The 21728-nt window shown below is 46.8% G+C and overlaps 1 protein-coding gene across 1 annotated transcript; it reads right to left on the reverse strand.

The window, feature by feature from the left end:
• Positions 1-15460: 15460 nt before the first annotated feature.
• Positions 15461-21124, reverse strand: CXXC1 (CXXC finger protein 1). The gene is given in 16 exon segments (XM_032470471.1): positions 15461-15857; positions 15938-16090; positions 16421-16517; positions 16661-16710; positions 16840-16881; positions 16883-16951; positions 17031-17238; positions 17569-17753; positions 17903-18010; positions 18162-18407; positions 18484-18510; positions 18888-19079; positions 19172-19407; positions 19721-19821; positions 19923-20041; positions 20878-21124. Coding segments are annotated over 16 exon segments (1983 nt in total). The 5' UTR covers positions 20881-21124; the 3' UTR covers positions 15461-15710.
• Positions 21125-21728: the final 604 nt, after the last annotated feature.

Consider the following 21728-nt stretch of genomic DNA (forward strand, 5'->3'; position numbering starts at 1 on the left):
AAGTAAGACAAACCAGATTATATTTTCAAATGGGCCATGTGCCCACCGAATTGTTCCACGTATGTATTTCCCTAATACCAGAATATACCCTAGGTGTTGATGTTTTACAAGACCTGGATTTGAACACCACTACTGGAGATTGTCGCTCTCATACCAGACTGGAGAAACCTGTGTTAGTAGGCCATGCATGTTCATTTACCTACACCTCACTGGATAGTTAATGTCAAACAGTATTGGCTGCCTGCGGGCTATGAAGAGGTCACTGCTACTGTTAAAGAACTAGAAAGGGTGAGAGTTATTGGACCCAACTATAGTCACTATAATAGCCCCAGGGTGGCTGGTAAAGAAGCCTAACAGGACTGGGAGGTTGACTGTTGACTACAGAGAATTAAATACGGTGGTCCCTCTCATCCATGTGGCAGTCCCCAATATTGCTACTATATTAGATTATTTCTGTGCTGAAAATTTTTCATTGTGTACTCAACCTGTCTAACATCTTTTTCAGCATTCCTTTGGATGATAGCTCTCAAGATCAACTTGCCTTCACCTGGAACAAAAGGCAATGGGCCTTTCAATAAGATCAATTTGCCTTCACCTGGGATGCAAGGCAATGGATCTTTCAGGTCTTGCCTCAGGGTTATTTACATAGTCCCACCATTTGCCATGGTATGGTCTCCTGAAACCTAGCGAAATCCCCACTCTGAACTGGAATTATTTCATTGTATTGGTAACATTATGTTAACCTATGGTGACTGGTCTCTCCTCTCCGCAGCTGCTGCCCCTTTACACACACATTTACAAAACCAAGGATGGGAAATAGGTGCTGACAGGATCCGGGGACCTCAACAATCAATAAAGTTCTTGGAAACTGTCTGGAAGGGTAAGACAAAAGTTATGCCAGCTGAGGTTATCGATAAAATCCAAGCCTTGCCCACTCCACAGTTGGTCAAGGAATTACAGTCTTTTCTGGGGTTACTAGGTTATTGTCATTCTTTCATACCTCATTTGGCATTAATAATATGGCCCCTTACTCTCTGGTTTAAAAGGGACAAAAATGGGATTGGGACATCCCCCATCAAGAAGCCTTTGAAAAGGCCAAGAAAGTGGTAAAACAGATCCAGATCCTAGGAATACTTATGCCAGATGCTGCCTGTGACTTAGATGCTAGCTCTTACCTGGAAGGTTTTGGCTGGGACCTGTGGCAGAGGCAGGAGGGGAAACACATCCGAATAGGATTTTGGTCTTGTAACAGAGCAGGACCCTGCGGGGCCTTCCCAGGGACAGAACCCCCCCTTTTTTTGTCCTCCATCTGCCTCTTGTTTGTAGATGAATCTTGGAATTTCTGACTCCATATTGTATCTATCTCTTCTGCTGCCTTAACCTCTAAGTCATAAGCCTCTGCTTAGCCCTGCATGTACACATGTTAGTCACTAAAGGGATTCTGCTTTCAGCTTAAGATTCGTGCAAAGAGCCCTTACCCAAAACTCACCTCCCACAAGAAGATAAGGAGGTGTAAACAAAAATAAAGATCCTCTTGTCAAGATTTACAGGAACATCGTGAGCAAACTCACATCAACCGAAGTCAACTGACCAAAAACAAAGCATTTTCACGATGTCTCTTGTAGCCTTGCTGGTGCCCAGATGTCTGCAGTCATCCATCACTTCCTGACATTAACCCCTCCCTCTTCCCCTTCCCTAGTATAAAAGAAGCTTGAATTCTATCCCAAATTAAGATGATTCTTTAAGACATTAGTCCACCGTCTTCTTGGTTTGCTGGCTTTCTGAATAAAGTCATCTTTCCTTGTCCCAATACCTTCTGTCTCGACTCACTGGCTTGTTGTGGGGCAAATCGTACAAGCTTGGACTGGGTTACAGTCTCAGTTGTGGGAGGGAGCCCAATGAAGGATAGTTCTATTTAAAAAAATAGCTCCTTGCTGTCTACCTGGCCCTGTAGAAAGCCTTACCATGGACTTAGCAATGTCTATTCAAACTTCCCTCCCAGGAAATGGATGGATTAATGACGTTTTCATCAAACCAAAGGTGCTTGTGCCCACTTAAGCACACTGCAAAAGTGGCACACATATCTGCAACAAGTAATGTGGAAATTTCAAGCCCGCTGTCTGAGGAATTACAGGATCTCCTCAGGCCAGTGTCTTATGTAGATCTAGACACAACCTCTCAGACCTCACCCATTACTTTCTCTCTCTCTCAGCCAAGTAAAACAGGGAACGGGACCCTACTCCAGACACATGGCTGACCGATGGCAGCAGTGGAGGCAGTCCCCACACTTGGCATGCTTCAGCAGACCACCTGGATTCCAATGTCATTTGGTTTGAAGAAGACTCTAAGCAAAGGAGTCAGTGGGCTGAACTAAGGGTGGTGACGATGGGGATGACTCATGAATCCATGCCCCTCTAAACAGCTATGGACAGCTGGGCTGTGTGAAAAGGGCTAACCACGTGGATGCCACAATGGCATCAGGAAAGCTGGTCTATCTTGGCACAGCCCCGGTGGGGAGCTGACCTGTGGAGGGACATCAGGGACTGTGCACACAACCTGGTGCCACCATCATGATGTGGCACATCTCCGCACATTTTCCAACTACACTGCCTGGGAACTACAAGGCAGACCCCTAGCCAAGGTGACAGCTGCTCTCCTAGAAGAGTTACAGACTCCTGAGATGTGGCAGAGTGGCTTCATCAAAAGTTGGGACATCGAGGCCCCAAAACTACCTTGGAAATAGCCAAGAGGTCACACCTCTCCATCAAATACGCTGACCTGTAGGCAGTCGATAGGGACCGCCCACACTGTAACCTGCAGCAATGACCCCTGAGACATATCCCTGGTCACACTGGGCAAGCCACTAGTGACCATATGATAAGTAGACTATATTGATCCCCTGCCCATATCAGAGGGACACAAATACACATTATCCTGTATTGGTACCACCACTGGTCTGATGCAAGACTTTGCTAGTAAAAGAGCAAATCAAGCAGCCACTAATAGGGTTGGAAAGTATGTACAAGACCCCACTCACATAGATGGTGACTAAGGAACCCATTTCACTGGACATGATGTACAAGAATGGGCAGAAGCCCATGAGACTTTATGCATCTTCCATCTGCTGTATAACCCAATGGCAGCAAGGTTGGTGGAAGGAGTTTATGGGTAACTGAAAGAGACATTGAAGAAGATTTCTCAGATAGGTCTTTAAGAGGATGGTCTTCATGACTGTTAGAGGCCATCCAGCTGTTAAGCACTGCACACAGCAGGTCCACATGCCTGCTTATGAGATTGACTTACCTGCTCTGTAAGCTAGGGTCTTAAAGGGACAAGCCTTAGAAGGAGGATAAGACACATCCAGCAGGGTGTGGGTCTTGTCCTTAGCATGCCACAGGACCTACTACCTGGGGAGACTATCTTAGATTAAAGACTTAAGTGGTACACTTCTCCTAGGTGGCTTGGCATCCTTATATCTTGGGAGGAAGGGCTAGCCTCTGGCATAGTATATCCTCAATCTTTCTATATAAGTGAAGGCCCAGCCATAACCAAGGTGATCTCCCCCATAAAAATCAGATGGAGGACTGAAGTAGGGCTCCTCTTGTGGGCTCCTACAATAGCCCCCATTATACACAATATCTGCCTACCAACTTCTGACGTAAAGGGACAAAATGTCTGGTACTGCCCTCTGGGAAAAGTGCCAAAGCCTGGGGCAATCTTGGTACACGGAGACCAAACTTCCATGGTGTTGCTTCTGAATGAAGATTTGCCTCTCTTGGTACCTTTAAAACACTTACCTTCTTGTCTTTGTCCTTTCCTTCTGGGATTTATGCTGCCTATCTCCACTAACATGTTTCTGGCCTGGACCACCACTTATGCCCAAGTCCATGACTGCTCTGACTGCTAGGTGTGTGGACTGCCACCAGTGTCTAGTCCTGAAGGAATGCCGTGGGTCATTCTGCCTTTCAACCTCATGGCATGGAGACAACGGGTAGGCATGGTAGGTAAACTCCTGTTAGGGACACTAGATGCCACCGTGCCACACATTTTCCCCTTTGACTGGATTGATAGTAAAAGGCATTTCCTCCTTGGCTTCATCTCAACCAACTCTTATAAACTAAGCTTATCATATCTGGAGTGGTCTGGGATGGTTATGTGCTGAACACTGTCAACTGGGACATACTGCCCCTTTTTGTATAGAAGGACAAATTCACACCTGGTTGGCCAGACATACACATATGGGGTGGCTACCATCATCCTCTTGCTCTTTTGCCCACCTGGTTTTACAAACCAAATGGACAGGTCAAGATAAGTCTCTTAAGGCAGGGGCTTACTTAGCACCCAAAGGCATCATCTGAATATGTAGTGTCAGTCTTTTTTGTGTGTATGTGAAAGAAGTGTAGCACCAATCTTTGGCCTTATCTCCTACATGGATGAACTGGCCACTGTGCCCTTGGTTTTCCCTCCTTAACTGGAAAGATGTATTCCTCATTGCCAAATACTCTCCAAAACCTGCCAGCTCTCAAAGTTGGGTAGAGTTGTAGTTTCTTCTGATGGGAATGGCTGGCCTCTATCTTTCTCCCTCAATATGCAGGCTTTAGTGCTAAATTAGAAATACAAGCTCTAGCCAAGTTCACGGCTTCTATATTAAATAATTCTAGATAAAGCATTTTTCTACTAAATCAGGAAACTGCCCAAATGAGGAAAGTGGTTTTACAAAACTGTATGAATTTGGTGTCAGATCTAACAGTTAGATTTCCTCTAGTAGCTATACTCAGTGATAACTTTACTAAAGAATTTTCTTCTCATTCTAAACACTAGGGGCAAAAGTATAGCTAGAAGTAAAACAAGAGCTCTCAGTTTCAACAGAGAGACAGACACTTGGTACACAGTACAACTGAACTAGTAGGCTGGGTCTTAGGCCTGGTCTGGACCCTTGGGTTGGCTGTCTGCTGCTATTAACAACTTCTTCTCATCCCAAGCATTGGTGATGTTTGTCTTAGTTGGAGCCATGTGTCAGAAGTAGGGGTCACAGTCCATTTAGGGGAAGAAGCTTTTTTAAAAAATGAAATGTATGAATCCAGGAATTTACTCCTTTGAGCTCTGCAGCATAGGGGTTAGTTAATAGTACCTGATATGACACTTTCCAATGCAACTGCAAAGAATCTTGTATTTGATGTCTCTTCCGATAGACAGTATCTCCAGGTTGCAGTCCATGATCCTTAACGTCTTCATTTTCTGGGAGCTCAATGTGAAAGGAATTAATTACCAGCTTTTCATTTTCTTTAAGTGCCTTAATGAGTCCCTGGCAATAGTGCAATTTTTCACTCTTAATCCTGGTTTGTACGTACCTCGTCTAGGTGAATAGGTCATCCAGTAATTATTTCAAAAGAAACACTTGATGCTTACCAAAAGGAGTTGAGAAACACCCATGAGAGAATTTTTGGCCGGGAAAGATTAAAAGTCTCTGAGAATTTTGTCAGTTGAATTTTGATGGTGCCGTTAGTTCTTTTCACCAATCCCAAAGGCTCAGGGTTGATAAATGCAGTGAAAATGCTGTTATTGGACAGATATCACAAATGGATTTAATTATTTGTCCAGCAAAGTGAGGTCCCTGGTCGCTATGCAACTCAGAAGGGATTCCCTAAACAGGAATTATCCTTTCTAACAGTAATTTGCCTACTGTTAAAGTAGTCAGTCTCTTGTAAAGAACTTCTTCCACCCAGTATGAGAACGTGCAATTAACAAGATATATTTGTATCCTTGAGATGGGGGCATTTAGACAAAAATCCAACTGCCATACCTCAAAGGGACCCTTAGGAAGGGAAACGTGATCTTGAGACCCAGGAAACGGTTTTCTGGAGCTGTGTTTGGGTAAATAGAGTATTGGACATATGCTTTGTGGGCTACTGTTGGAGAGATATGCTGTTTTCAGATATGCATATTTCCAAATATGCTGTTTTCCCTACAAAATCACTTTTCAGGAGTCTGATGGGTCAGGGAATGCACATGCTGGAGTAAAGGTAATTGAGCTCCTATAGGGAATATAAGTCTCTTAATTGGCCCAAACCACACTTGTGAGGTGGGGTTAAGAAATCTTCCTTTCTTCTGCTGTATTTGCTTTTCACTTTCTGAGGCTAATTCATAAGCCTGTAAAATAAGTTGTTTTTTTTTTTTTGACAGGTTTTATCAGGGTTAGGTTTGAACAGTGGGCACTCTCAGAACTGGGTAGAAGCTGAACTTAAAGCATCTTGGTGGCTGCTGCCTCAGTGAGTTGATTCCCTTTGGACTCTACTGAATCAGATTTGGAATGTCCAAGTATTTTAATAATCACCATTTTTTAAAGGCAATTGTATAGAAACAAATAATTCTGAGACTAGTTTCCCATTCTTTATGGGTTTGCCTGAAAAAGTAAGACATTCTCTGATTCTAGAGCATACCAAAATCACAAGCCACTCCAAAAGCATAGTGGCTATCAGTGTAAACGTTTGCTATTTGGTCTTTAGCTGGTTGGCAAGTTCTGATCAGTGAAATTAGTTCAGCTTGCAGTGCCAACATTTCTGGTAAATAAGAGCTTGCAATTACATCAACAGTTAATGTTATTGTATACCCAGTTCGATAATATCCCTGCTCATCCTTTACGTAGGATCCATCTGTAAACTAAAGTAAATCTGCATTACGGATAGGATTTTCTTGTAAGTCATTCCTGGGAGCAAGGAGATAATCAGTTAGTATAATGTAGTCATGATTGTTGAAGTCTTGGGGTACTTGAAGCAAAGTTGTGGGGTTAAGATTATCACACCAAACCAAAGTAATATTACAAGCAATACCTTGTAAAAGGTCAACTGACTCACAGAACAGCGTTGAGGGTGAGAATTCAAAAGAGACTCAAATAAGTGCTGAACATCGATAGTCAAAGGAGATCCCATCACTGTTTATTCAGTAGCCTTGCATAGGCAAGCTGTCACCAAAATAGATCTCACACAGGGTGGGAGTCCTCTTGCACTGGATCTCATTGCTGACTACAGTATCCTACTGGTAGGTGTTGATCACCATGTCTCTGTGTTAACACCTGTAAGGCATCACCTTTCTCTTCATGTACAAAGAGAGGAAAAAAAACAAAAAAGCAAATTATAAGTAGGATGGCTTAATGCTGTGGCTTGGTTTAATGTGAACTTTAAAATTTCTGTGGCTTTTTCTCCTTCTGTTGTCCATTCAATTGGGTCATGTTCCCTGGACTTAAGCAGTGCATATAAAAGTTGGGCAATAAATAAAAAATTAGGTACCCAATTCTTACAATGTCTAGTCAGACCCAGAAATCCCTTTAATTGTTTCTTTCCTTTGGGAAGTGAGAAAGCTGAAATTCCTTTAGGTCTTTTAGAATCAACCAATAATCTTTCATTAAATATTAAGGAGCTCAAATATTTTACAACAGGTAAGCAAAATTGGACTTTATCTTTGGACAACTTGTGCCCCTTAGAAGTTAGTTGTTGTATCAGATAAATGGTGTCTTTTTGGGAATTCAATTCAGTTTTAGAACATAAAAGCAAATCATCTACATATTGAATTAAAGTAGAGCCACCAGGAAAGTCTACATTAGCTAAATCAGCTTTAAGCATTTGGGAAAAGAAAGTGAGGCTCTTACTAGCAGCCCTGTGGCATGGCTATCCAGGTATATTGATGAGTTTCTCATGTGAAGGCAAAAAAGTATGACTGTCCTTCTTTACTGGGATAGTAAAGAAGGCACTACATAAGTCTGTCACTGAAAAACAACAGCTATTAGCTGCAATGACTGAGAGTAAGGTGTGTGGATTTGGGACCACAGGATGTTGAGGAATCTCAATATTACTTATTGTTCTCAGATCTTGGACAATTCTCCAGCCTTTCCCATTCAGCTTTCTTGCTGGTATAGCACAGGTATGTTACAGGGACTAGTACAGGGAACTATAAGTAGAAATTCCTGAATAATAGGTGATGGAATAAAATTTATTTTTTGAGGCAGGACAAGAAAACTTAAGCGTAACATACTCCCTGCCCATATTGGGCCCTCCCTGATGGGCAATATGCATCTGCATTATATATTAACCAGACCTCCTCAAAGGCAGGAATGTCTGCTCAACCATAGAGATCATTTTTCCTTCTTCTGACACCAGCAATGTACCTCCATACAAGATTAATTTTTCCTTTCCTAATTCTGTTAGGAGTCATGGTGACTGCTCGTCTTGTATGTGCAGATCTGGACTGTGTATCTTTGGTGAACTTTATGTAAAATGTCAGTGTGTCATTTTGATGTATGATCCTTTGTCTTAAAAATGTGTATAAGTGTGCCTTGGATTTCTAACAGGCGGAACAATCCTCAGCGTTTTCTGAAAGACTGTCTCCGGGGTTACAATGCTCAGGTTGGCTCAAATAAAATTCTCTATTTCTCCTTTAGATTTATATTGATTAATTTTGTGTCAGCTCTTGCTTGATGTTGTTATTATCAGGATATCAGACACACCTACCAGAGCACACCTGGCGTCTACCCCAAACCAGCTCTTGGTACCAGTAACTAGCCCTTTGAGCCCCACTGGCTTTTGGTATTCCTCAGTTGCTTTGGTGAGTTCTACTGATATCTGGACCTCATTGCTTTACATGATAATCCTGAATTTTATCCGATCTGTTAAAATTTTAGGACTTGGAGTCTTAATGGGGTAACAGTACATTTCCAGGTGATAAATCCTTAAAATGAGTAGTAGCACTCTGGAATGGCCCCCGAAAGTTTTCAAAATCATCAAAATGATCCAATTCTAAATTCAATCCTTAAGACAGATAGGATGAAAAATTAGCAAAGCTAATTAAAAGACATGAATTGGACTGGGCCGTATGTAATGCATGCTAATGCACTTGTCACTATTGCAGACAAGTTCTCTAAAACCTTCTGAAAGAAAAAGAAAGTCACTGAAGCCATAAATGTACAACTACAACAACTTAGGGGCCCTATTAAAACACCTTTTTTTTTCTAACTCTGGCCCAAACCGAGTGATCACACTTGTTTTTATTGCAAAAGCCCTGGTCACTTCAAAAGAGAGTGCCATAAATTTAAACAGGATTTGGAACATGGCAAAACTAAAAAGGAATAGGGGTGCTCCAAGGGTTATGAGAGGGCATTTCCCCTCCTCCTCACCAATACCTTAGGGGAAATTGAAATAACAATCAGAAAGGAAACTTCAAAGGCCCCTGTAGATACTGGGGCTACAATCTCTGTTCTTCACCCTATTCTTATTCATTGTCCTCTCCCTTGGAGTAAATAGTCAATTCAAATAGTAAGGATTTTTAATTTACCTATGCAAAATTTTTTTTGTTTAATGGAGGTACTAGGAATTGAACCCAGGACCTGGTGCATGCTTGGCACGCACTCTGCCACTGAGCCATACCCACTGCCTTTCCTATGCAAAATTTTAAATCAGAGCTGGCAACCTTTCAATGAGGAACTATCACGGGGAAACCTGTATGTATCCTAATAAAATGTGCCCCAATTCACGTGATAGGAAGAGAACTTTTAGAAGCCTACCGTGCTCGTATTGCCTTTTCACAAAAAGGTGAAGTGTGTCTAGATTTAGAAAATTTAATGCTGATCAAAATCTGGTTACTGAAAAATAGATGGTTATAAAATCAGTGGCTCAAACAGACCAGGAAAAAAAATTAATGATCTTTTATCACAAGCGCCTACAGAATTACGGCCATCTTCTTCCTCAGAGATTGGAAAAATCAAATTGGCTACTCCTATTAAGGTGACTGTTGACAACTCCAAGCCTCTACCTGATATTTGACAATATCTCTTAAATCAGAAGCATTAAGTGGAATAAGATCATTTATTGAAGAATTTCTTAAGAAGGGACTTATACATAATTCCTTGTACCAGTCCTTGTAACACACCTATCTTACCGGTGAGAAAGGCAAATGGCAGGTGCTGGAGATTTGTTCAAGGTCTAAGAGCTATAAATAATATTTCAATTCCTTGACATCTTGTGGTCCCAAATCTTCGCACTCTGCTCTCAGCCATTCTAGCTGGTAGCTGCTGTTTTTCAGTAGTTGATTTATGCGGTGTCTTCCTTAGTAACCTGGTAGAGGATCAGTCAATACCTTTTTGCCTTCACATGAGAAAATCATCAATACACCTGGCTAGCCATGCCACAGGGCTGTAGTAAGAGCCCCACTTACCTTTCCCAAATGCTTAAAGCCGATTTAGCTGATGTAGACTTTCCTGGTGGCTCTACTTTAATTCAGTATGTAGGTGATTTGTTTTTATGTTCTAAAACTGAACTGGATTCTCAAAAAGACACCATTCATCTATTACAACAACTAATGTCTAAGGGACACAAGTTGTCAAAGATAAAGTCCAACTGTGCTTACCTGCTGTAAAATATTTGAGCCCCTTAATATCTAAGGAAGGACGATTGAATGGCTCCAAAAGACTTAAAGCAATTTCAGCTTTCTCACTTTCCAAAACAAAGAAAGAACTGAGAGGACTTCTGGGTCTGACTGAATATTGCAGCAATCAGGTACCTAATTTTCCACGTATTTCTCAACCTTTCTATGCATTATTTAAGTCTGACCAGCCTGATTGGATTGAACGGATGCTAAAAGGAAAAGAGGCCATAAACACCTTAAATTCTATCTTAACTCAGACACCAGCTTTAGGTCACATCGATTATAATTTGCCATTTTTTTTCTTTTTGTACTTGAAGATAAAGGAGCTGCTTTAGGTGTATTACTCAAAAACATGGTGATCAACATCAACCCATAGGGATATTACAGTCAGTAATTAGGCTCAGTAGCAAAAGGACTTCCACCTTGTATGAGAGCTATTTCAGCAAAGGCTTTCTTAGGTAAGGCTATTGAAGAAATAATAATGAAATCTCTTAACTATTTATGTCCCCAAATCAGTTGAGTCTCTTCTAAACTCTCACCACTCTCAGCACTATTCTGCAAGCTGACTAGCTTCTTACAAAGTATTGTTGCTTTCTATACCTAATATTACCTTAGTTCAGTGTAATAATCTTAACCCTGCAACGTTGCCTCCAGCACCACAGGAAGAAAACAACCACAACTATTTTATTAACAGATTATCTTCTTGTTCCAGGTATGACTTAAAAGTGCTGATTTAATTTGGGTTTCAGAAGGATCCTACTTAAAGGATGAACAGGGACATTACCAAGCTGGATATGCAATAATATCCACAGTGGACATAATTGAAAGTTCTTTTTTACCAGAAACACAGTCAGCGCAGCAAGCCGAATTAATTGTCTTAACCAGAGTTTGTCAACTAGCTAAAGACCAGATAGCAAATATATATATATTTCTTGGCAGTCTTTATGTCTTTGGAGTGGCACACAACTATGGAGAACTATGGAAACGAGGATTTTTAACCTCTTCAGGACAGCCTATAAAAAATGGAAAATATTACAGAATTATTAAATGCTATATAGCTGCCAAAACAATTGGCAATTATTAAAACACCAGGGCATTCCAAGCCTGACACTAAGAAAGCTACAGGAAATTAGCTCATTGATGCTACAGCCAAAAAGACAATTTTAAAAATTCTTCCTGTTCAGGAGTGAGTAATAGCTCAGTGGTAGATTGCACTTAGCATTGTGCAAGGTCCTGGGTTCAACCCCCTAGTACCTCCACTAAAAAAGAAAAAGTGAAATATTAAAAAAATTCATCCTGTTCATCCTTGAGAATGTCCACTGCTTAAAGTGACCCCTGCTAGCTCAGTAAAAGATTTCTTTCCACATGTTCAAGAAATCACCACTAAAGACGAGAAACAGATGTGGCAACAAAAAGGAGGAATTTTTGACCTCCTCATACATTAGACCATAATGGCTGTTACTCCAGCATGTGCATTCTTAACTCATTGGGCGCCTGAAAGATGGCTTTATGAGGAAAAGAATAATTTTGGAAACTTTCTCCTCTGGTGGCTCATGAGGTACATACTTGCTATATTCTATGCCCTAAATATAAACCAAGAAAAACCACTTCATGGGTCACAGGCCATGTTCCCCTTCCTAAGGAAACCTTTGAGATGTATCAATTGGACTTTGTCTAAAAGCTACCATCTCAAGGATATAAATTTATCTTGGTAATGTTTTCACACTGGGTTGAAGTTTTTCCCTGCAGGAGAGCAATGGCTTAACAGTAGGTAAATTGTTATTGGAAAGGATAATTTCTGTTTGGGGAATTCCTTCTGAGTTGCATGGTGACAGAGGAACTCACTTCACTGAACAAATAAGTAAATCTATTTATGACATTTGGCCAATAATGTGGCATTTTTACTGCATTTATCATCCCCAGTTTTACGGACTGGTATGAAGAACTAACAGCACTATCAAAATTCAATTGGCAAAACTCTCAGAGACCTTTAATCTTCCATAGCCAAAAACTCTCCCATTGGTGCATCTCAGCCTTAGGGCCACTCCTTCTGGAAGCATCAGATGTTCTTTTTGAAATAATCACTAGGCGACCAATGTGCCCAGATGGACATGTAAGAACCAGCATCATTTAAGGGATGATATGTTGTATTATTGTCAGGGAATCTCTAAGGCACTTAAAGAAGATGAAAAGCTGGTAATTAATTCCTTTCACATTGAGCTCCCAGAAAATGAAGACCTTAAGGATCATGGATTGCATCCTGGAGATTTTGTCTATTGGAAGAGACATCAAATACAAGATTCTTTGTATTGGAAAGGGTCCTATCAGGTATTATTAACTAACCCCTGTGCTGCAGAGCTCAAAGGAGTAAACTCCTGGATTCATACATTTCGTTTTTTCAAAAGGCTTCTTCCCCTAAATGGACTGTGATCCCTATTTCTGACACATGGCTCCGACTAAGACAAACATCACTAATGCTTGGGATGAGAAGAAGTCGTTAATAGCAGCAGACAGCCAACCCAAGGGTCCAGACCAGGCCTAAGACCCAGCCTACTAGTTCGGTTGTACTGTGTACCAAGTGTCTGTCTCTCTGTCGAAACTGAGAGCTCCTGTTTTACTTCTAGCTAAACTTTTGCCCCAGTGTTTAGAATGAAAAGAAAATTCTTTAGTAAAGTTATCACTGAGGAAATCTAACTGTTGGATGCGACATCAAATTCCTCAGTCAGTACAAGAGCAACATCGGCCCCTCATAGTGCCTGTCACCAACTTTCAGATGTTCCTAATGTTACTGCTTACCTGAACCAACCTCCTTCTGGCTTAACCTCTCAGGTTCAAATTCTTCAACATATTAATATGTCCATCCCCTGTCTGATACTATCCTCTGTCCTCAGAAACTGAACACAACTTACCCTAGGACCCCTTCGCTCTGTCCCTCACTTAATTAGCAAATGTCTTTTGAAGAGAAAAACACCAGTAAGTTGTGCCAGCACTCCCTTATATCAAATACCACATAGATGGCTCTCGGAAAGCCTGCAAGAGAAGTGACCCGTGGTTTCACAGTGTGTTAACAAAACTTCTGATTGATGAGGCTAACAAGCAGAGCACTCTGGGAGGGATCACTTGCACTCCCCCAGGCTTTTCTTCATATATGGTATTGGATTAACCCACTTTCCCAAGAATGGGCACGTAACTGTCTAAATAGCTGGCAGGTAGAAGGTTTATGCTTATTGGGGTGTTATGTTACCCCACTGTCTATATAAAAAGAGACAGATGGACCTCTTTTCTCTCTCCATTACAGAATCAAGAGACCCATGTTATTAGGACACCAAGATACCTGGTAGCAAAGTCTTCTGAGAATCTTGATTCCTAGTGCTGGAGTTTATGTAAACAGAGATATGGTCAGAAATCTATCAGTCTCCTTTGGTCAAAGAGCCAAAGAGACTGCAAAATGCATTGTATCGCGACAGACATCCCTAAATTCCTTAGCCCAAGTGACATTGGATAATAAAGTTACCTTAGCTTTTCTACTGGCCAGACTAGGAGGGTGTTTATGCTGTTGCTCACATTACTTATTCCGGTTATATCAATACCTCTGGAGAAGTACAGACGTGCCCAGAAAAAAATTTCGAAAAGGCAAAATGGTTATAAGACGTAAGAAAAACAGACTCTTTTAATCATCTGCCTAGTTCACTCCCTTTAGGACTAGGTTGTTTTTTCTATAACTCTGCTTTGCAGATGAGTCTTACTTTCATTGTATGTATTACTCTCCTTTTCCTGGTTATCAATCTACTCATAGCATGTAATCCTGCTTGCTTTAATTCTACTACTAAAAGTACACATGCAACAGCTATGCAACAAGTCTAAAGACTGATAAAATACATAGCCTGTAAAAAGATCTCCCATCAGTATATATCTGTCAGCTACTCCTATTAAAATGACTGTTGACAATTCCAAGCCTCTGCCTAATAGTCAGTGATACCCACCTAAACCAGAGACATTGAACAGGATAAGACATATGTTGATAAAAAATTAATTAATAGTCAATCTAAAGGAGAAATACAAAATTTTATTCGAGCCAGTCTGAGGATTATAACCTGGGGAAATAGTCTTTCAGAAAATTCTGAGGACTATTCTGCTTGTTAGAAGTCAAAGGCACAGTTATGTACACTTTTGAAACAAAGGATCATACATCAAAATGACACACTGACATTTTACATAAAGTTCACCAAAGACACACAGTCCAGATCTGCACATAGGAAGCAGGTGGCAGTCACCATGACCCCTTATAGAATTAGGAATGGATTAAGAACGTTGTCACCTAAGGAGCTACCTTGCTGAAATCAGAAGCAAAAACAAAACAAAAAAACACTGATCTTTATGGTTGAGCAGACATTCCTGCCTTTGAGGAGGTCTGGGTAGTGTATAAGACAGAAGCACATTGCCCATTAGGGAGGGCCTAATATAGGCAGGGAGTATATTATGCTATTTTCTTGTCCTGCCTTTAAACATAAGATCTCTTCTGTGGAACTGGGGGAGAAGGTGGTGCTGCTCTGCAGGTGAACAGGCCAGGTCCATGCAACCCCAGAGGTGCGTCCGGCCTGGAAAGGCAGTGCTGTGGAGCTGACTGGACCTGACAACCAGGTATGCTGGGCTTCCCGACACAAACTCAGTGGGCGCTTGCTGTATACACGTCCCAAAAGAGGGCTTTGTGTCCATCACTTAATACAACTCTGGTCTGGAGAATATCAAGAATAAGAATACTCCTGCATAAATCAGCCACACACAAAATGAGTGCTGACTGTATACTCACTGTCTCAAAACAAGAGGCTGAGAATGCAGGTCATTGGGCTCTCCTTCAGCAGGTCGTGTCTCCAAGGAGTGTGGAGGTGGGGGTGGGGGTCTGTGGAGCACAGAGTGGGTGCCAACTCTACACCTGCAGCCTGCACCTGTATCCCCACCCTTCCTGGTACAGGCGTGCCACTCTACTCCAGGGGTGTGGGAAATGCAGTCGTAACTGAATAAAGTTTGGAGACCATTGACAGCTATCTTTTTTGGTTCATCAAAATTTTATTAACAAAACCAGAGTTGGGGGAGGCAAGGGTGAGCAGACTCCACAGTCCCACCCAGGCACAGAGAATGGAGAGACAGAGGGCCAGACAGGCAGTCAAATGGTGGACGGCCACAGGGAGAAACACAGGGACCACTGGAGAAACATGAATGGCAGAACAGACAAACGAGGGAGCTAGGGCAGCTCCCATCTGGAGTGAAGGCCGTGAAGATGTCTGGGCCACTGGGGCTCAGCGGTCGGCACTGGAGCGCAGGTCAGTTGTGAGCGGGTCGTGCTGGATGGTCTGGTGCAGCATCAGGGCCAGTAAGCCCGCCCGGTTTGTCATGGCTGTGCGGACGTTGCGCTCCTGCTCAAACAGCTCGTCCAGCTTGTACCACTGCAGGGGGGCAGAAGGAGCCATGAGGGGGGCTCCGGAAGCGCTCCCCGAGCCCAGCCATGGCCAGCATCAGGACCTACCACGCGCACGCGCTCCAGGTCCACCTCGGCCCGCCGCAGCTTCTCCCAGCAGTAATGCCGGTTGCACTGGCGCTTGGGCAGGCGGCAGAAGTCACCCGTGAGCTCAAAGACGTCACGGACCAGGGGGCACCCACAAACCTCGTCAGCTGGCACCTGCAGGGAGACAGGGATGGGGACAAGTGGAGGGTGGTGAGGCAGGAAGGAGGACAGGAATGAGGACAGTCAGGGAGAAAGATGGAAAATTCAGGGGAGAGTGGAAAGGAAAGGAAAAAGGGGAGGGAGAAAGGATGAAGAGGCAGGGAAAGGGAGGAAGAGGAGGTGATGCCACAGGGAGAAAAAGAACTGAAGGGTGAAGAGGCAGGGAAAGCGGCAGTTACGGAAGTGGGCAGGTAGGAAAAGGCGGGGGGAGGGAGGTGAAGGGATGAACGTTGGGCAGGTAGGAGGGAGGGGGACAGAATGGGGAGAGTTCAAGGGAAATCTTACTTTGGGGTCCCGTGAGTGCTCGGGGCACAGCACCTGGAGCCGCTTACAGTACGTCTTGCTCTGAGGATTGTAAACATCGCAGAAGAGTCGCGTGGCCCTGCAGGGTTTGGAGCAGAAAAGATAGTGGAGGCGAGAAGGAGGGCCCACCTGGCTCGCCCAGGCCAGTATCCCACCTGGCATTTCACCTCTGACCCCAGCCTTAACTGCCCCATGGGAACCCCAAGCAGTGCCCACACTCACCCCTCGATGCGTGTGGGGTACATGGACCCAAAGGACGTCTGGCTCTCGTACTGGAGGGGTGAGCACAAACGGAGGGAACTGTGGATGTGCGCCGCACGCCCCCTTGAGACAGCACATCTTTCCCCCACGGACCCAGTGACGGTCCCATAGCAGCCGCCCCCTCAGGCTGACACCCTGACCTTGGCATAGCAGCGCTCCATGTGACGCAAGGCAACACGTGGGATTGATGGGGTGCCCGCAGGAGACGCAGAAGATCTGCAGGTCTGTGTCATCACTGTCACCCTCATTGCTCTGCACAGGGTGGAAGAGATGATGAGGCCAGGCAGGGCTGGGGACCAGGCCCCGTGCTGCCGTGCCTCTGCTCGCTTACCTCCTCGTCCTCGCGCACCGCCTGCTGCTTGGCACGGAGGATAATGGCCTCCAGCTCGTGGAACCGGCGCTCCATTTCCTGAAGGCGGGTGCGGGCGCTCTGCTGCTCCCGGCGAATGCGTTCGAGGAGCTTCTTACCATGCTCCTCAGCAATGCAGGGGCTCTGCTGCCACTGTTGGATGCGCTGGGGGAGGATCTCGTAGATGCGGCTGCAGGGAGGCCGGGAATGGGACGCAGGCAGGGAATGTGGCAAGCAACAAGGTCAGTAAGTGGGGTGGTCTCAGGATGTGGAACGGACGGCTGACTAAATGGTGAAAGGATAAGTAAACAGGGGACTGAGTGGGAGATGGCTAAGCAGACGAGCAACTGAATAGGAGACGGCTGGGTGGACGGTCAGATGGACCAATGAGGAGGTGGATGGATGGGTGAGCCCCTGGTTGACTGAGTGGTGGCCAGGTGATGGACTGGCCAACAGAGGGCTCTGGTCGTGCCCTACCCTGTACCCCCTGACTCTCTTGAACCCTCCAGGAGTGACTCACTTGGCTGCCAGCTTCATGCCACAGTCGTCTGAGCAATACTTGGAGCCGGGCTGGGCAGGGCGCACACAGCCAGGCCCCAGGCACTGCGGTAGCGACGCGGGGTCCTTGGCATCGGAGCGCTCTGGGTGCTTCCATTTGTCCTTGTGCTTCTGCTTCTGCCGATGCCGCTTGTATCTTTCTTCCTTCTATAGGACAACACAGGTCAGGTCAGGGCGGAGCTGGAGTCAGCCCCGGACCCCCACCTTCCCCTGCACCCTACCCCTTCCTGGTTCTTGTCCTCCAGCCCCTGACCTTCACGTCTCCCCGCCCACACCCACTCCACCCTCTCCATCACCTTCTTCTCAGACTTCTTCTCCCTACGCTTCACGTGCTTCACTTTCACTGCGCGCTTGCGCAGTGCCGGGTCCAGGAACGGGGACTCCTCCGTGTCGCTCATCCAGGGCTGCAAGTGAGGCACATGCTGATTCACCTGCCCGCCTCGTGACTTCCTCGCCACCCACTCAGTCCCCGGAACAGCCTTCCATACCCTCTGCCTCCTCTCTCCTCATTACGGACACTCTACCCTTCCACCATGGGACGCTCTGCCTGCTCACCAGGCCATGGTCATCAAAGGCCCCTGCACAGAAGTCCTGATACAGGTCAGGGTCCAGTGGGAGGTCCTCGTCCGAGAGGGGCTCAGGCGTAGCTGTAGCCTCCGGTGGCTCCTTGACTGCTGACGATGCCACTGCCCCCTCGTCCTCGCGGAGGCGCCCCAGCTTCTGTGATGGCTGTGGCTGCTGCTGGGTGGGCAGTGGTCGGCGAGGCCTTGGCAGGGACTCTGAGGGCGTCACCGGCGAGAGCTGCGGGGCAGAATCTCAGGACTGGCCCTGACCGCCCTGCCCGCATGCCCCGCCCGCCCTGGGGGGCTGGACTCACCGAGGAAGGGAAGTACTTGTACGATTCCTGTGCCGGCAGGAGGAAGGCCCAGGTCAGCCCCAGGTGGATGGAGGGTGGCCCTACCCTTCCCACAAGTGCCCTGACACCACCAACTAGCCCTGCCTCGCCTCCCAGACACATCTGCCCTCCACACACCTCATCACCAAGACATCCTCAGCCCTGCCTCTCGGCCCTCACATGCCTGCCCACCTGAGGCTGGGGGGCTCCCCTGCTAGCCCAGCACATCTGGTCATGCCCTGTTCCTCTGGACAGGCCAGGCTCCTTCCCACCTGTCTGTATGCAGTTAGGCCCCTCCCCACCCAGCCCACCCACCTGCCTCAATCAGCTCTTCCTGGACACACTAGCCCCCCGACCTGACCCGGCCCAGCTCTGCCCATGCTCACCCGGGCCCGAAGCTGGCACTGACGCAGCCGGCACTTCTGCCGGATCTTGTTGGGGCCCCCAAACTTTTTCATGTCCCGACAGAAGTCACAGTGGCCACAGTCCTCAGTGCGCCGGCAGGCCTCACACTCGCCACACATGCGGGCTGACCTTTTGATCTGCTGCTGCTGTTGCTGCTGTTGCTGCTGGTGATGCTAAGGGGAAGGCGCCCAGAACAGAAATCAGGAACCCTAGCAGGGCCCAATGCAGGATCACCTCACCCATCCCAGCCATCACAGCTCCTCACCTGGCTGGGCGTGGCCACCAAGGGCTGTGGAGAGGATTTGTGGGGCGAAGCAGAGCCCCGAGCAAGCAGGGCCCCAACCCCTGTCCCTGACCCTGCCCGGCGCTGCAGGTCCGGATCCGGGGCAGGCCTCTTGCGCCCTCCACCCTCATCCCGGGGCTCACTGCTGTCTCGCTCATTGCTGTCTCGCTCCCGTGACTTCTTGTGCCGATAGCGGATCTCCAGCTTGGGGTCTTTCTCTGTGGAGCAGAGGGTAGAGCCAGTGTGGGTTGGCAGTGGGGGATTTGGATGGTCCCAGAACTCTTTCTTCCTCTTGTCTCCTTCCCTGTCCCATCCACCTGCTCTGTCTCCTTCCTCCAAGACAGAGCTACCTGTTCCAGTGGGATCTTCTATCATGGCTCACAGTGGAGCCTCCACTCCAGTTCACCATAGACCAACAACCACTCTGTCCACAGACACAGTTCACTACTCCCCGTGACCAACCCTCCCATTAAGGCTCCCACTCCTCCCTCGAAGCCCCACCTGCCTGCTCTGTCCAGTCCACCCCCTCACCTCGGCACTCCCGACAGTACCACTCCCGGATGGCCTTGGCCATCTTCTCAGTGATCCGGATGCAGTCCCCATGAAACCACTCATTGCAGTTGTCACACCCGCTGCAGAGGACAGGGCGAGTGATGGAGATGTGAGGGGCCAGACCCACTGGCCTCACCCAATCTTGACAGGTGTCAGTCCCGCCCACCTCTCCCCGGCTCACATCATGAAGCAGTTGATGTCTGGTTTGCGGCAGATGCAGTAGATGGGCGCATTCTCCCCGTTCTCTGACTTGCTGTCCTCCCCAGCATCTGGAGGCTCTGGGTCTGAAGCATCCCCCTCCTGTGGGATCCCCCCATTATGGCCTCCTTAGAGAGCCCCCATCACAGCACCTCATCTCTCCAGTACAGCTCCATCGCAGCTCACCATAGACCCAAACACTCTGCCAACAGACTTCCTTCCCCTCGTGGCTCCTCAGAAATCTCCCCACAGACCACCCACCATCACTTACACCTGACACCCCATTACTCTGCTTATAAACCCCTGTCACTCTGTCCCAGACCTTCCAATCCCTTATCCCACTGACACCTCATCATTCTATTCACCCACTCATAATGGCTCTTTACAAACACCCTACCAGTCTTCACACTTGGCCCCCGTCATGGCTCCTCACAGACCCCTGTCACGGGTTCTCACAGACACCACCTGATTTATTCCAGACTTCCCACCACAGCTCCCCACAGATTCCCCCGTTATTAACCTCGCAGACAGCCCCGCCCCCCTGGGTCCCCTGATACAGACTCATCACGGCTCACTACAGACTGCCTAGCACAACTCTTTGCAAAGCCCTTACCTCTCTGCACAAAGAATCCCGCGTCCGGACCCCCACGGAACTACTGTCAGGGATCCCCACTAAACTTCCATTACGGACCCCCGTAATGGCTCATCACAGAACTCCCAAGTGGTTCACACAGGAGTGAAAATATCTGACAATCAGACCCCCATCATTCTACACGCAGATTCCAGTTAAGGCTCACCACAGGCCCCCAGCCCCATGCTGCCCACGGACTCTCGCTACGAGTCACCACAGACTCCCTGCGTCTGCCGATGGACCCCACCATTTCCAGCCCTACCCACTCACTTCTGCCGCCGACCCCATCCTGGGACCTCTTACTCACCATCTCTCCGCTCCCGGCGCACCCCCACACAAACCCCGCCAGCGACCCGCGAACCGGCACAGACCACTCGGCGGCGTCCGCGGCCGTTGCAGAGACGCCTGCAAGCACTTCCGGTTTTCGCCGCGCCTCCCAGGCACCGTGCTCCTACTGCGCAGGCCCAGTGCGTGGGCTCCGAAACAAACAAGTAGGTTGCCCGCCTAGGGGTCCCGACTGTTTCTCAGGCCCTGCCATCTTAACTACAGAGCCCGTATGGAGGCGGAGTCCAGTACGTTCTCAGGAAACATGGCCGCACCTATCTCTCTGCTTTCCTGACAGCGCCGCCACCTTGTCGGTCGAGTCCGTACAGCGACTGCTTGTACGGCCTAAACGTTTAGGCAATATGGTCGCGCCTGCTGCGCGACTTCCATGTGGACGCCGCCATCTTGGAATCCGATTCCGTAAGATGGCCGAGTCTGTAAATTCACAGGCAACGCATGGCTCCGTCCTAATCCGCTTCCTCGAGGGCGCCGCCATCTTGGTGATGGATTCCCTGCGCCAGCAGCTGGTACTGCCTGGAGGTTCACAGGGAAAGGGGCCCACCTTGGAAACACTACTTGGATAGAATAACACTCATTCTTTCATTCAGTCACTTTTACCTACCACATGTACTAATGGGTACCTGCATACTGTGTGCCATATACTGGGAAGGAAACCAGTCTCCGTTATGACTGGGAGGAAGCAGGACCCTGGAGGGACCGCCCCCCAACCCCACCCCAACCCCTGCTTTTTATTTACAGAAAAGCGGAAGTCTCCTTGGCTTCTCTAAGTCTTAGGAGAGCAGGGTAAAGCAATTGATTAGGACAAACCTGTAG

This window comes from Camelus ferus, chromosome 30 (assembly GCF_009834535.1).
Source record: "Camelus ferus isolate YT-003-E chromosome 30, BCGSAC_Cfer_1.0, whole genome shotgun sequence".
NCBI lineage: Eukaryota > Metazoa > Chordata > Mammalia > Artiodactyla > Camelidae > Camelus > Camelus ferus.